This window comes from Ochlerotatus camptorhynchus, unplaced genomic scaffold (assembly GCF_037179485.1).
Source record: "Ochlerotatus camptorhynchus isolate MF236.1 unplaced genomic scaffold, CSIRO-AGI_Acam_v1.1 ptg000036l, whole genome shotgun sequence".
In the NCBI taxonomy this organism is placed as follows: domain Eukaryota; kingdom Metazoa; phylum Arthropoda; class Insecta; order Diptera; family Culicidae; genus Ochlerotatus; species Ochlerotatus camptorhynchus.
The window spans coordinates 3,251,872-3,268,367 of record NW_027040527.1 but is presented as its reverse complement, the minus strand read 5'-3'; the positions used below and the strand labels follow the sequence as shown (position 1 = coordinate 3,268,367).

Here is a 16,496-nt window from a genome sequence, read left to right as displayed (position 1 = left end):
AGATAACCAGCAAAATAATCTGACATATAAATGACAGAACTTTACTGTAGAACCAGCCAAATTTGCTGGTTGTTCAGTAATACAAAATAGGAATTTATTTTGCTGTATGATCAGCAAAATTAGTGAAGTATTATTTTGAGAAAAAATCAAAGATTTTCTTTAATTCAAACTTAATTTATTTCATGCTTTAGCATCATAACCATAGAGTTAACTCTAAGACCACTGGGTCCCGAAGAAAATCATTATTATTTTTGGCTCACTCAGTACCAGAACAACGGTCCCAAGCAGTCCCAAGCTATTTCACTCACCCCTGCATGTTCTGCATGAATCCACACACCCCTGATGTTATCTGTCAAACTTTCATAGCGAATCAAAACAAACATAGTGTAGTAATAGAATTTCAACTAGAATAGGGTACGTTAATCGTTTGCTTGGGACCAATAGGCTACTAAAGTGGTGAGCCAATTTAAAATCGTTAGTTTCGTATTGATTGTTGTCATAACTGTATTTCAAATTATGTAGCGATAAATTTAGTGAAAATGAAGAAATACTATCAAAAACGATCAAAAACGCCACTTCCTCCTGCAAATAAATAAAAAAGACGTCACATTACAGATGCACTGTTATAACGGATATTTGTATGCACATGTACCTTTAATTATGATATTAAATCACATTCAATAGCAAAACACATTGAAAACTAGTATAAAACAATCAAAATAAATCAACTTGCGATCAGGCATACGACAAAGAATCCACTTACGAAATTGCAATCTATTTGACAGTTCCCGTATTTTACTGATCATCCAGCAAACAAACATGTTTGCTGGATTCACAGTAAATCTTAATTTTGATAGACTCTGTTCAGCAATTGGAAGGCTGATTCAAAATTTGGTGTGTTGGTTGCTAAAATGGGTATTAAACCCCGTTTAGTGCCCCCCGCGGTGGAGATGCTCTTAAGGGGAATTTCACTGCTCCGAAAAAATAATTACATATTGATTTTTCTAAAAATATTGGAAAACAGATATCAAAAATCTTAATTAATAATTTATTTATTCTCATTTTCAAGAATCTCTGAAAAAAAACTGATTTTTTCTTGATTTCAATATTTTTAGAAAAAAATAAAAACACGCCGGATAAAAAAATATTTTCGGGTGGTAAACTTCCCCTTAATGTTCATTTTCCTTGCATAAAAACAATCTAGTACCTCTTTTTTGCTGGGAAAACTCACGAACGTGCTCGTATTTTCGGAACGCAGCCACGGTTATGACGTTTTCGCATACACTGTACACAAACATCATCCTCTGATCGAATGAAACCTCAGACCATTCAAAACAAATCACCGAAATCGCTCTTTCGAATGATACCTGCAACGGATGATGGTTGTTTTGAAATCAGATGATTTTCCTCTAGAATACAGGATGAAAATTGTTATGATAAGGGATAGGGCCTTCAGTTGAAATGCGTAATGCTCTCTGCAGAATGACTGTCATACTAAATGGAAATGCATGTGGTATTGGTTCAGCCCCATAACGCAAATCATTCAAAACGATGATGTTAATAATTCTATCGAATGTCATTTGCTGATCTGAGCTGACAAACGAGGTGGAAGCATATGCATCGCTATCAGAGATGTTTCGAACATAGGTAAAGGATGAAAACCAATGTTTGGCTAATTCGTGGTGGAGGTTTCCTTCACCACGAAAAAATTTTGTATCCATAATGAAATGGCTTATTATGGCTATTCAGTATAGAAATGTAGATAATCAAATTATAAATCTAATTAAAAGCACTTGCATGTCACACTATTCTTAAATGTTTGTCCTCTGAGTGCCGTATGTTTTATAGCTAATTTTCAAACGAAAATCATCCTGTATTTGGATGACAGTCATATGGATGTTCATCATCTGACGACGAATTCAACCATAAGAAAATCATCCGAAATTCAAATGCATATTGTTAAAGGGCTCGAGCAATGCACTAATCATTCGAAGTATTGCGGATGTTTTGGTTCAGTGTACGTCGATATGTTGATGTCAAAAGGAAATTTTTCTCCAGCAAAAGAAGATCCACTGAAATATTCTTGAGACGACGTCGGGAAAATCCATGGAAAATGTCCTAAATTGTGCATTCCGTAAAGTTTTCCGAACGTGAACTTGTTTGCTGACGTGCACCGCACTCGGAATCAGTGAATTTGTTGTGTATTTTTTCGCTGAAATATCGAAACAAATAGTTTTATAGAATATACCGTTCCCACGAAGAAGAAGCTTCTCGGTGCAAGTGCAGGAGGTGGAGGAGGAAGAACCATTTCACCGTAGAGGCCGAAGTGGGAGTGCGGGTGAAAGTCCTCCTGCTGCAGCAGAGCAGAACTTGCCGGGCTGAGGAAGAGCCGAAGGAAAGAATCGTGGCTGCTAGCAGAAGTGGACTTCCCTAGTAGGGGTTGTGATTTTGTTTGCATAAATTTACGACTCAGCTTTTTTTCTTGTTCGTTCCCAATCGAAAGAAGGGTGGAGATACCAACAAAGAGAAAAAATGAAATCGTCGAGCCGTTCGTCGCTTGCCGGCATCCTGGTGGCTGTTGTGACCATCTGTGGGATTGCAGATGGTTTCTACCTTCCGGGATTAGCGCCCGTTAATTACTGCCGGCAGTCGGAGATGCAGAAATCGTGCATGGTAAGTTTGCGAATGCCTTGATTTATCATGTAAGTTAGGTGACAACTCATCAAGTCGGAAATAATGTGGCTTAATGTTCGTAGTGGGCAATATAGGTATTAGTGTGAGACACTCGCTCAGTTTTGATAGCTCTATCAAAGCATAAATTTAGTTGATAAGAGAGTAATAGTGGCTCTGGGTAGCATTTTTTTTTTGCCTAGCACCTAACGTGATAGGATGAAAGGAATATTCTACATGTCTCGATTTTGATAATTCGACTTGGGACATGTCGGTAGCCATTAGATAAGAAAGTAATGTCCAAATTATGTTTTCACATTTGACACGTTCTTAGACCTTGATTTGGGAACCGAAATGTAATGTAAGTTGTTCACAATGTTGTTTTTCTCCGTCCTTATCAATTCCAGTCCGATGTGATCCTGTATGTAAATCGACTCAACACCGAGGAATCGGTTATCCCTTACGAGTACCACCACTTCGACTTCTGTCCGATCGATGAAGCTAACTCGCCGGTGGAAAATCTAGGCCAGGTGGTATTCGGCGAACGTATCCGTCCTGGACCATACAAAATCGAGTTCCTGAAACAGTTGACCTGTGAAAAGGCCTGCACCAGATACTATGTAGGAGGTGATCCAGAAAGTGATCGCCGACTGATGATTCTGAAGAAGGGAATGAGTTTGAACTACCAGCACCATTGGATCGTGGACAATATGCCGGTTACGTGGTGCTACCCGTTGGATAACGATCGTCAGTACTGCAGCACTGGATTCCCGATGGGATGCCTTGTCCGGAGACATCCGGATGGAGATGAGGGCTGCATGGTGAACCCGAGCTATAACCGAGCAGGCTACTATTATCCCTTCAATCACGTTGATCTGACAATCACGTTCCACAGCGGAGCTACCGAGGAATGGGGTGTTGCGTTCAAGCAAAACGGTGGCCGAATCATCTCCGTTAAAGTTGTCCCATCGTCCATCAATCATAAGAATCCCGATCAACCGGATTGTTCTAGCAAGGAACCGATCGAAATTCCATCGTCTGCCCTTCCGAATGGACAAAAGATGAACATCACATACACCTACTCGGTTCATTTCGTGCAGAACAACACCATCAAATGGTCCTCTCGATGGGATTACATCTTGGAATCGATGCCGCACACCAACATCCAATGGTTCAGCATCTTAAACTCGCTGGTGATTGTGCTGTTCCTGTCCGGCATGGTGGCCATGATCATGCTACGAACACTGCACAAGGACATCGCCCGCTACAACCAGATGGACTCGGGTGAGGATGCTCAGGAAGAGTTCGGCTGGAAGCTGGTTCATGGTGACGTATTCCGACCACCACGCAAGGGCATGCTCCTATCAGTGCTGCTCGGTTCCGGTGTTCAGGTTTTCTGCATGTCGCTGGTAACGTTGGCGTTCGCTTGCCTGGGATTCCTGTCGCCTGCCAATCGTGGAGCTTTGATGACCTGCGCCATGGTGCTGTTTGTGCTGCTTGGAACCCCCGCCGGATACGTTTCGGCTCGTATCTACAAGAGCTTCGGTGGAATCAAGTGGAAGAGCAACGTACTGCTGACGTCCATGTTGAGTCCTGGGTAAGTTCGTATGGGGCTAACAGTCCCCGAATGATAAGCTGGGAATCTAAGTCTGTAATGTGTTTGTTTGTTGCAGAATCGTCTTCGGGCTCTTCTTCGTAATGAACCTGATCTTATGGAGCAAGGGAAGCTCCGGAGCCGTTCCGTTTTCGACGTTGATCGCCCTGCTGGCTTTGTGGTTTGGTGTTTCGGTGCCGCTTACCTTCGTTGGTGCCTACTTTGGATTCCGGAAAAGGGTAAGTTTGGTAATTATTTGTATGCTTACGATTATATATGAGATTTTTTTGCCTCACAATTTCTACACTGAGGCAAAGGAACGTTCCATAATAATCGCATATGAAATTTCGTCAAAAGGATTTCTTATGGAAAACAGCAAGTGCTACATTTTATATAACTTTTTCATAAGGTAACTTATGAAACTCTGCTTCATACGCCAAACTTTTGATTTCCATAAAAAATCATTTTTTCGAAATTTCAGTAGTGGTTCTTATGGAATTCTAACGTTCCTTTGCCTCAGTGTACGGTAATCATTCATAAGTCGTGTTTATGAAATGCATTACTCATGCCTATGGAATTTACCCGTATCTTCTGTAATCAAAATTATCAAGGTTCATAAGTCATGTCTTATGGAATTCTTAAGCTTGTTTTGCCTCACTGTAGGGATTGAGCTGTTCTAAAGCATTTCTGTAGTCAATGAATAACAAATACAGGGACTCTTGGAATTCATTGGGAATCTTCAACTCAAGATTCTGCATTCAAATAAATTTACACGTCTGGTCGAAGTTTTTGAACACTTGATTTTTCAAATGTTTCGGGAGTTATAACATGTTACATGCCTATCTTGATGACGTTTTCCTTGTCGATAACTATTATAACAACCACTTATGTTACAATGTTATAACTCTGTAGACTGAACAAGGCATAAGAGAGTTTTGACTAGAACTCCAAATCAGTTAAAAGTAGATTTTTTAGGTAGTTCTGCGAAGAGTTCCATGACGATTGTGAAGAGAATATATTCTAATTCTAATATTCTAAATACACTCTGAGAAGAATTTCAATCGAGCTCTGATGAGGATATTTAATAGAAAATTTCAACTGTATTCTGAAGGGAATTCTTCAAAAAATAGAGAGGGAAACGAATTGTGTCTCTGAAATTAAATCTCTATACGATCCGGTCACGGCACCGGAACGTACTTTACTGGCCTGGGTGATGTACTTCAAGATGCGATGGATGAGGAACTCCATGTCAACATAGCGGCCCTGGATTTAGCTAAGGCGTATAACCGCGCCTAACCCAGTTGACTGACTGCGGTCTGGGTGGCCACATTCTACACTTTGTAAAAAAAATTCCTTTGCGGCAGAAGCTTTCAGGTGATGATCGGGAACCACCGCTCCTCAACCCGGGCGGAAGAAACTGGAGTCCCACAGGGATCCGTCATAGCGGTCACCATCTTTATTCTTGGTCGCCATGAATGGAGTCTTTGGAGGCCTACCAAAAGGAATATACGTATTTGTCCTGCTGGCTGTCGGACGCACCCTCAAGGCCAGCATCTACATCCCAGAGGATGATCTACCGCTGGAGATTAATCGGCCTTTCAGTCCACGGGAACTCGACCTAGCTCTATCCAAGGCTACCGGGAAATCGACCGGCCCAGATGACGTCGGGTACCCCATGCTAAAATACCTATCACCGGAATGCAAGACCACACTCCTCAGACTTCTCAATAGAGAATGGCTGGATAATTCCATTCCAGAAGACTGGAGACACAGCCTAGTCGTCCCGATCCCGAAGCAGGGCACCTCGGGTCGCGAACCGAAGGACTTCCGACCGATATCTTTGACATGTTGCGTCAGTAAGGTGCTGGAGAGAATGGTCAACCGTAGACTCGTGCTCTACTTAGAGAGTAACGGCTACATTGACCACCGCCAGCACGCTTTCCGTCCTGGACACGGAGCCGGGATCTACTTCGCCACTTTGAACCAGGTACTTCGAGACGCGAGAGATTTTGACCAGCATGCTGAACTCGCTACGCTAGACATCTCTAAGGCTTATAACAGGACATGGACACCCGACATTCTTGCTCAACTCACGGACTGGGGTCTGTCGGGCCACGTTCTCCATTTTTTGAAGAACTTCCTCCGACACCGTACTTTCCAGGTATGCATCGGAAACCATAGATCAAGAGGATTCCCAGAGGAGACTGGCGTTCCGCAAGGTTCGGTGATCGCAGTCACGCTGTTTCTAATACGGATGAACGGAGTGTTCCACAGCTTACCCAAAGAAATATACATCTTCGTGTATGCAGACGATATCGTCTTGGTGGCGGTCGGATCCACAGTGAAGGCCCTTCGCAGAAAACTCAACGCGGCCACGAACGCAGTTCTACGCTGGACTAAATCCGTCGGATTCCACCTATCGGTGGAGAAATGCGCATATACCCACATTTGTCCGTTCAATCACCAGGTGCTCCGCTCTCCTATCAGCGTCGACGGAAGGATCATGCCGTTTAAGAAGTCTATCCGCGTCCTCGGCATACGCCTGGATCGGCATTTAAACTTTGGAGACCATTTCAACGAAGTGAAAGGGAATTGCCAAACAAGAATCGGCTTGCTGCGGACATTAGCCAGGAGGCATCTAGCGAACAACCGTGCTGTCCGGATGCGCGTGGCTAAAGCGGTAGTCGATTCAAGATTAACATACGGTATAGAACTGGCTTGCCTAGCTGCCGACAGGATGATTTCCCAACTGTCCCCGGTATATTACCAGGCCATTCGAATCACATCAGGTCTCCTCCCCTCCACCCCCAGGCTTGCAGCTTGTGTGGAGAGTGGAAGGTTACCCTTCGACAAATTTATCGTTGCTACCGTTTGCAAGAGGGCAGTTGGCTTCGCAGAGAAGACAACTGGAACAAGTGATGGAGTGTCCCTCCTTATGGAGGCGAACAAACTCCTGAAGGACGCCGCAGACCTGGAACTCCCCCCGGTAGCCAGGGTCCACAGGTGTGGAGCCAGGGGTTGGAACTCACCCGGACTTTCTATCGACTTGGCGATAAAGAACAGATTCCGGGCGGGAACCAACTCCCCCGCACTAGTGAGATCGGTGGCCGAACTACAACGAACCAAGTACCCAAATCACCTAGCAAGATACACTGACGGATCTCGAACAGGCGGAAGAGTAGGCATTGGGATATCCGATCCGGAGCTACGCACCTTCTACCGACTTCCGGACCCTTGCAGCGTTTTCTCTGCTGAAGCTCCGAACCAACAAACCTGTCGCCATATTTTCTGATTCAGCCAGCGTATTAACAGCTCTTCAGTTCGATACAGCCAAGCACCCTTGGATCCAGGCTATCCAGAAGCTCGCTCATAAAGGAACAACTTTCATCTGGATCCCAGGACACTGCGGGATCAGAGGAAATGAGGAAGCGGATCATCTGGCAGCATCCGGAAGACAGGAAAACCTCTATACCCAAAAGGTCCCTGCTCAAGACATCAAGCGGTGGATCGTGACTACAGTATGGAATTGCTGGACAAATGAATGGCTGCGATCTCAAGATCTGTTTATCCGAAAAATTAAAGGGGATACCAGAAGATGGGATGATCCGCCTGAACACCGATCTCAAGTAATTTTATCGCGGCTGCGAACCGGTCATACCAAAGCCTCTCATAACATGGCCAGTGGCTGAAAGTCACTCTAATAAAGAAAAAAAAAAAAAAACCCTCAAGGCTTTGCGAAGGAAATTACAAGCTGCTGTATCAGCCACCACAAGATGGGCCTGTAGGGTCGGCTTTGAATTATCCGCAGAAAAGAGCGTGGTTTCCCACCTATGCCACTCCCGTCATCACCCGCTACCAACAGCCATCGTTTCAAACAATATTCCAATACCCAACAAGAAGACCAGCCAGGTTCTTGGTGTACGCTTGGACCGGGAGCTGAGGTTCGACGCACATTTCAATGAGATCAAAGCCAACTGCCGCACGAGGCTAAACCTCCTCCGGACACTTTCCAAACCACACCGGAGCAGTAACAGAGAGATTCTACTAAAAGTGGCCAAAGCCACCGTAAACAGTAGATTATTCTACGGGATTGAACTGTTCTGCCTTTCCAAGGACTCTCTTACCACACGACTAGCCATAACCAGGCAATCTGAATCGTCGCAGGACTTCTGCCTTCAACATCGGCTGTATCGGCATGCGTCGAACTCGGTGTACTACCGTTTCAATATCAACTCGCCGAAACGTTGAGCTGCAAAACGACCAGCTACCTGTAAAAGACCACCAGGAACCACGAGGTCTTTCTCCTCAGGAAGGGGAACAGAGCTCTCGGAAACTTGGTCCATCAAGAGCTCCCACCCGTGTCCAGGGTACACTGGAACGGAGCCAGAGGATGAACAGAACCAACCATACGCGTTGACCTTTCAATTGCCAAGCGCTTCAAGGCAGGTAACAATTCCCGTGCCATGCAGGCCCACGGCTGCGACCATCCACTTCGCCACCACGACACCCACCAATAAACCCATATGTGTCCTAACAGACTCCGCCAGCGTTTTATACGCCTTGAATTCAGCAACATCCAGACACCCCTGGATACAAGGGATCCAAAAGGCCGCACCGCCGAACACCTCATTTGTTTGGATACCCGGTCATTGCGGTATATGGGGTAACTGTGAAGCAGATCATCTCGCTGCCACAGGTCGCTCCGGCCGGATGGCCACCACAGTTGTACCGTAGTAGTCCGAACGTAAAAAATGGGTGAAAGCATCCCTCCGAGACGCCTGGGTCCGGGAGTGGTTCGCAAAAAGGGGACCGTTCCTGAGAAAAGTAAAGGGCGACACCTCCAAATGGAATGACATTACGAGCCGATGGGAACAACAGGTCTTATCCCGGCTTCGATCCGGACACAACATGGGTAGCGCTACCTCTTTTCGGAAGTTTTGCGACTCCTGCAACACGATTATGACAGTCGAACACCTGATTGTTAACTGTCCCTGCTTCCATAACATCTGGCTCCTCTATGGAATACCGAACAGCATACGTAACGCCCTCTCTAACGACCCGTCCTGTAGCCGGCATAAAGTTGGCTAGCCTAAATCGGTCTACTAGAGTGTTCCGTGGATTGGTTTTTAAACAAATGGCTTAAGCGCCACCTCCATAGAGGACCACTTGTCGTTTCGGATGCCCGGCAAACTCAAAACCCCAGGGCGAGTTCAGTCTAATGCAAAAGATTGGAACGCGCTAGTAGACGTTAAGTACTTGGGATTCAAAGAAAACACTGGACGACCGGAATACAAAAGATTCACCAAATTGGGTGTGAGTCTTGATTCTCTAATTCACCAACTGCTTTTCGTGGTGATATCCCGGTGGGTGGGAAAATTGCTCACCTGGAGCGCGATATTGACGGCGCAGCTCCCTTCTAACTCCGGCCGAAGTTAGGACCTTTAATACCGACGCGTGGGGTCAGGGTAGTGGTAATAACGGGGGGCGCGGTATGCCGAGCGGGAGGTGGTGGGACGAAACTAGAGACAAAAAGCCGTCAAACGGCTGTACAACTGGATGAGCGCATTGTTGCAAACCCGCATAGTAAATCATTTACCTTTTTGTTGAAACTTAAATCGCGCACAGTACCGCACTAGCTTACAAAACTTATTCAGTAGTAACTACACCTAATCAAAAGGAATTAACGAACAATTAATTACACTGAACTTAAAGACACTCCTCACATTTAAATATACCTCAACAAACACATCGCGAAACTATACCAAAAAACTTCACAGTCCTGCCTCTTCCACGGGTTGGATTGAAGTGGACGAGAAAGATCTTGGGATTCCTCAGAAAGGCCGCTAAAACAATTCTTGGCCTTCGTTCCGGAAACCGAAAAACGATCTTATCAAAAGGCGATCTCCGATTACCTTCCGATTCGATCAGAGATACTATCTCTTTTCCTCTCAAGTATCCCACATCTGTCTAGCTCATTCCAATCTTTAACTTAAAGTGTTTTTCTTATTATTAAATTTCCGACGACAAGTAATCCTACTGGGAGATTATACTCAATCCCACGGATCAAATTTCATGCCACCTCAAATGAGAAAACTTACGCGCCTAGTGAGCGGATGAACAAGTAATGAGTGAAATTTCATGCAGGGATAATTTACTCTTGATATGAGTTCACCAGTTGCATACAAGTGAACTGGGATAGTGCGTGTCGTTTCGAATAGTAACAGTGAACATTTGTAGCATTTGAACTTCATGCTACATTAATTTAATATCTAATTCGAATACCGCTACAGTCCACGGAAGCAGCCCTAATAGTTTTCCTAAAAGATGCTGGACTGTTCTATAAAATATAATCAATATATACAAAATGACTCCGCCACGAACATGGACACATATCCTCCTTTGGTTATTACTGTTGAAGACAATCACATTGGGATCTCGAAGACTGTCTTACAATTTCCGGAAAGCCGATCATCGTAGCATTGATTGGGAAAACATACTCGATTCTGATAACGTCGAAACCGCTGCTCAAACTTTTTCACATGTCTTGGCTGATGTCATAGACAGACACGTACCTAAGAGCGTTCACCAGATTGCATCGCACCTCCCTTGGCAGATGAACGAATTGAAGAAGATGAAATCGATCAAGAGAGCCGCGTTGAGGAAATTCACTAAATATCGAACGATGTCACTGAAACGTCACTACGTTAAGCTCAATTATCAGTTCAACCGAGTCAGCGAGTCAATGCTACTTGTACTATCTGCGAGGGATTCAAAGGAAATTCAAGTCATTTTTTTTTATTTTATTTTTGTTATTTTATTTATTTACATCAACAGACTGGATGAAGCCCCAATGATTTAAACCTTATCAATTATGGAAAAAAAAATACATTCAAACATGGTCATAACATAAAAAAAAACATTAAAAAACGTATATCGTCGCACCCGACGTCTTTCTGAAAGTACGTGAAGGAGCAGCGCAGAGAGTCCGGTCTACCATCGTACCTGATGTCCTTTCGATTTCTAGTTCCCGTGATTGCTCCTCGAATGGTCTCCGGATCTACTACCAAAACGTGCGTGGGCTGAGGACTAAAATCGACTCGTTTTTCCTGGCTGTTGTGGAGGCCGAATATGATTTGATTGTGCTGACGGAAACGTGGCTGGACGACCGAATTTACTCATCGCAACTTTTCGGGTCACTCTATTCCGTCTTCAGAACTGACCGGTCTGCTCTAAACAGTCAAAAATCGCGCGGTGGCGGAGTCCTGATTGCAGTATCTACTAGACTAGCCAGCTACGTAAGTACGTCATCCATTTCCAGTCAACTGGAACAGCTGTGGATTGTCGTAGAACTTCCACAAAGCAAGCTTAGTGTAGGCGCAATCTACCTACCTCCTGACCGCAAAAAACGACTGCACGATCATCCGTGAGCATGTGGAATCGTTAGGCTCAATTTCGTCACAATTAAGTCCCTGCTCTCCCGCTTTCATATTTGGTGACTACAATCAAGCTGGTCTGCAGTGGCGCTTTACAGACAGTGGCACACCATTAATTGATCCACTGCTTTCGCATATGCCGGTTGCTTGCTGTGCTCTTTTGGACGGTTTTAACTTTTACGGGTTCACACAAGTGAATACTCTTCCGAACCGAAATGGACGTTTGCTAGATTTTGTCTTGGCAAATGATTCCGCACTACCGGGCACTTCTGTTTCCTTGCCGGTCGAGCCACTGATTGATCTAGATGCCGATCATTCCGCGCTCGTCGTGTCATTTAGTTTACCTACGCCGATTCTTTTTACGCCGTCATCTGAGTGCTACTCTTTGGACTTTCGCCGGGCCGATTATGTTGCTTTGAACAATGCGCTTGCGGAAATTGATTGGCAATTTATCGAAACTGCCGCTAGCGTGAATGATGCAGTGGATTTTTTCAGTGCTGCACTGGAAGATGCTATTTTCCGCATTGTCCCAGCTCGACGACCTCCGCTAAAGCCTACATGGTCTATCTGCAGTTGAATTTTTAAATAAATAAACAAATAAATCATCGATGATATTGAACGGCGAAGTCGCTTCCGCTCCACAGAAAGTCTACCGCCTGTTCTACAACAAGTTTGCAAGTTTCTTCTCTGACGAGAGCTTAACCAACGAATACGTGACTCTAGCAGCAAGCAACGTTCCACTTTCCGGTCAAGCTCTGGGTGGAATTGTTGTCAACGCTGAAGTGATAACGACTGCCGCACTAAAACTAAAGCCTTCTATCAACCCAGGACCGGATGGTGTCTCTTCAGTCTTTCTGATGAAGCATATCGCTAACTTACTGTCACTGCTACAACATCTGTTCCGATTGTCCATATCGTGTGGCATTTTTCCATCGAACTGGAAATTTGTGCATATGTTCCCTGTGTCTAAAAAGGGTAGTAAACGGAACGTGGATAATTATCGTGGAATTACATCGTTGTGTGCAATTTCGAAGTTATTCGTGTTAATCATCATAGAGCCTTTGCCCGCCCATTGCAAGCAGTATCTAAGTGAAGATCAACATGGCTTCACCTCTGGTCTATCTACTAACACGAATCTACTGTGAATCTACATCGTACATCACGCAAAGTATGGTTGAAAGGTCACAAACAGACGTCATCTACACTGACTTGTCTGCTGCCTTCGATAAGATAAATCACGCCATCGCGATCGCCAAATTGGATAGACTTGGGATTAGCGGAAATCTCTTGAGATGGTTTTGCTCATATCTCGCCGATCGGCAGTTGGTGGTAGCCCATGGTGGCTGCCGACATTTTCGCAGCTACGTCAGGAATACCTCACGGAAGTCATCTGGGACCATTGATTTTCTTACTCTACTTCAATGACGTGAATTTAGTTATCGAAGGTCCACGACTATCGTATGCAGACGATCTCAAAATCTACTTACGGATCTGCTCGATCGATGATTGTCATTTCCTCCAACGTCAGTTTGAAGCATTTGCCAGCTGGTGCCATTTGAACCGAATGACAGTAAATCCTGCGAAGTGTTCAGTCATCACTTTTACCCGAAAGTTATTTTTCACAATGCTCTCCGGGACACCATTATTGAACGTGTGAGCCATGTAAAAGATCTAGGTGTCATCCTGGACTCTCAACTTACATATAAGCAACACATCTCGTACGTCGTCGACAAGTCGTCAAGGACATTGGGCTTTATCTTCAGAACAGCTAAGAATTTCTCCGACATCCATTGCCTCAAGTCACTGTATTGTTCCCTGGTACATTCCATTCTAGAATATTGTTCTGTGGTTTGAGAATGTTACCTTGGAGGGACACGTTTCATTTGCCCAGCTATGAAAGTCGCTGCCAGCTGATCGACTTGGAGCCTCTTCGCACCAGAAGAGAAACTTCAAAAGCCCTGCTTGTCGCGGACACGTTACATGGCAGAATTGATTGCATGGCAATCTTGGAGCAAGTAAACATTAACGTCCAACCCCGAATGCTTCGTAATAATGTTATGCTGAGAATGCCACTACGTAGGACAAACTATGCAATCAACGGTGCAATAGGCGGACTGCAGCGAGTATTTAACCGAGTTTCATCAATATTCGATTTTAACCTGCCACGACTAACACTTCGGAGACGTTTCTCTTCATTCTTCTCCAGAAATGGAAACAGTCAATGATCGTGTTTTAATGTTTTGTAGTTTTAACTTATGACTTTAATTTTAATTTTAAGCTAAACCATCATTGGGACCATATCGAGTCTGTTGATGCTGACAAATAAATAAATAAAAACAAGCAACCACTGCAATGAGCCTGGATATCACATGACGATTACCTGACTGCCTTCGACAACGACCACCGCCATTCACACCATGATTCCCCAACCACGCTAAGAACCAAAACAGGAACTAAAACGCCGTCCCTTCTGGAGCCCCACCAACCTCTAGGAGAACCCCTTCTGGGTTCTCCAAACTCTCAACTATGTAATTAGGGAAGCCCCCTTCTGGGGATCCCGGAGATGAACCAGCCTGCGGCTGAAAATCTCCTAAAACATAAAAAAAAATCTATATCCATCGCACATAACAAATCTTTTCAATTTCCTCTATCCCGCAGTCACTGGAGCACCCGGTACGCACCAACCAGATTCCGCGCCAGATCCCGGACCAGTCGATCTACACCCAACCGATCCCCGGCATCATCATGGGCGGCGTCCTGCCATTCGGATGCATCTTCATTCAGCTGTTCTTCATCCTGAACTCGCTATGGTCCAGCCAGATGTACTACATGTTCGGTTTTCTGTTCCTGGTCTTTTTGATTCTGGTCATCACCTGCTCGGAGACGACCATCCTGCTGTGCTATTTCCACCTGTGCGCCGAGGACTACCACTGGTGGTGGCGATCGTTCCTGACATCGGGCTTCACCGCGGTCTATCTGTTCATCTACTGTTGTCACTACTTTGCAACCAAGCTGCAGATCGAGGACGCCGCGTCCACCTTCCTGTACTTTGGCTACACGCTGATTATGGTCTTTCTGTTCTTCTTGCTAACCGGATCGATAGGTTTCTTCGCTTGCTTCTGGTTCATTCGAAAGATCTACAGCGTAGTGAAGGTGGACTAAAAGAGCCCCCCGCTCGCCCACCAGGCCAGATTGCAGTCAATCAGTCGATCCCTTTCGGAACTACTCCCCCTTCTAAATATACTTTATTCTCTATTTTTGAGATAGTTTAAACATTTGTCTAGACTGTAAGCTTATTATTTAAAACTGATGCAAATTATTAGCGACGAAAGGAAAGAATCAAAAAAGATTAAAACGATGCACTTAAATATTGATTTTATGCAAGGAAAATTGACAAACTGAGATGAAAATCCCCCTGAGTTCTGGTAACAATGCAATCCATTAGTAGACATAAGGGGTTGAGAGAGATCCCTGTTAATTTTCTTCTTAGGACGGGCAAATCGTGATAATTGATCACTCATAAGCACCTTCCAAAAGCAGAAACAAAAATAAACACAAGCAAAAGAGAAAGAAGAGAGTGATCACAGAAGTTGTATGCGCAAAAAGAAAAAAACATAAAACCAAGGAACACAAAGATTGATCGGAAGAGAACATGTGTGTGATTACTTTTTAGTAGATTAATATCAAAACAGTAAATGCCTTCTTTTTGTTTAATTATTTAACTTGATTAAGTACAGGAAAGATTACACGAACATAAAAGGAAACACTAATAAACTATAGCCGTAAATTAGTATCTGTTAGGTATGTATTATACTTGTAATTGGGTGGATTAACTGAAAGAAGGAAGTATTAGTGGGAAAAGAAAATTGGAAAACATTCGACTCAAGTCAATATATAAAAAAAATAAAGTTTCTTTAGATCCCACGGTTTGTTCGGTCGAATGAAATGCACAGTAAAGTTGTAAAGGCATGGATAGTGCCGATTCCTGAGCAAACCTCATTTTCAAAATTGATCTACTATTATATAGAGTTGGGGTTCTGACATGAAACTAAATAACTAATTTTTGCTAGAGTTTGAAATTATGCAAATTCAGGACTGCATGTCGTAACAAATAATGTAACTTAAATTCATTTGTCAAGCTGTTCGGTGTATCAGAAATAAGTTTTTGATGCACACAAGCCAGAAGTGAACCACAATTCGCAATTCGGAGAACATTTTGAATTGCAACCAATATAATCGCTGACCGACTTTCCTTCTTCGATTTCGTTATGTGAGAGAACACAGCAACAAGAAATAGAAAAATAGTCTACTAATAGACTACTCACAAAAAGCAGGCTAAAAAACAGATAATTGAAAAATGGTGAAATCAATAAATTTACGGTAACTTATAAAACATAGCTTCCTTGCGTTTTAATTAATATTTAATTTCATTTGACGATGAGCATTGAAATCAACACTTCTATTTTCTCCCAAGAGAACATGAGATCCACCTGGGGCGAGATTTGAGAGTGTACGCGGTAGTGTTTTAGCAACGATGTTTTACAGAGAGAAATATTCGTTGTGTTATGTCTGTTTGTCTGTGGTTCGAATTGTTTTGAACACTTAACGAATTGTTTTGAACTTTTAAATTGAAAGGTTGTAGCGGCCCCGCGGCAGCCTCGATTCTACCAACAATCAATACGAAACTAACGATTTTAAATTGGCTCACCACTTTAGTAGCCTATTGGTCCCAAGCAAACGATTAACGTACCCTATTCTAGTTGAAATTCTATTACTACACTATGTTTGTTTTGATTCGC

The 16,496-nt window shown here is 43.8% G+C and overlaps 1 protein-coding gene across 1 annotated transcript; it reads left to right on the top strand.

The window, feature by feature from the left end:
• The first annotated feature begins 2,048 nt into the window (after positions 1-2,048).
• TM9SF2 (transmembrane 9 superfamily protein member 2) lies at positions 2,049-15,536 on the top strand. The gene is made up of 4 exons (XM_065232649.1): positions 2,049-2,673; positions 3,078-4,267; positions 4,344-4,503; positions 14,356-15,536. The coding sequence occupies exons 1-4, from the start codon at positions 2,533-2,535 to the stop codon at positions 14,857-14,859; spliced, it is 1,995 nt and encodes a 664-aa protein (XP_065088721.1). The 5' UTR covers positions 2,049-2,532; the 3' UTR covers positions 14,860-15,536.
• Positions 15,537-16,496: the final 960 nt, after the last annotated feature.

Coding starts and splice junctions, on each gene's coding strand:
- TM9SF2 (XM_065232649.1), top strand. CDS start 2,533: ATGAAATCGTCGAGCCGTTCGTCGCTTGCCGGCATCCTGGTGGCTGTT. Junction 2,674..3,077: donor AGATGCAGAAATCGTGCATG/GTAAGTTTGCGA, acceptor TATCAATTCCAG/TCCGATGTGATCCTGTATGT. Junction 4,504..14,355: donor ACTTTGGATTCCGGAAAAGG/GTAAGTTTGGTA, acceptor TCTATCCCGCAG/TCACTGGAGCACCCGGTACG.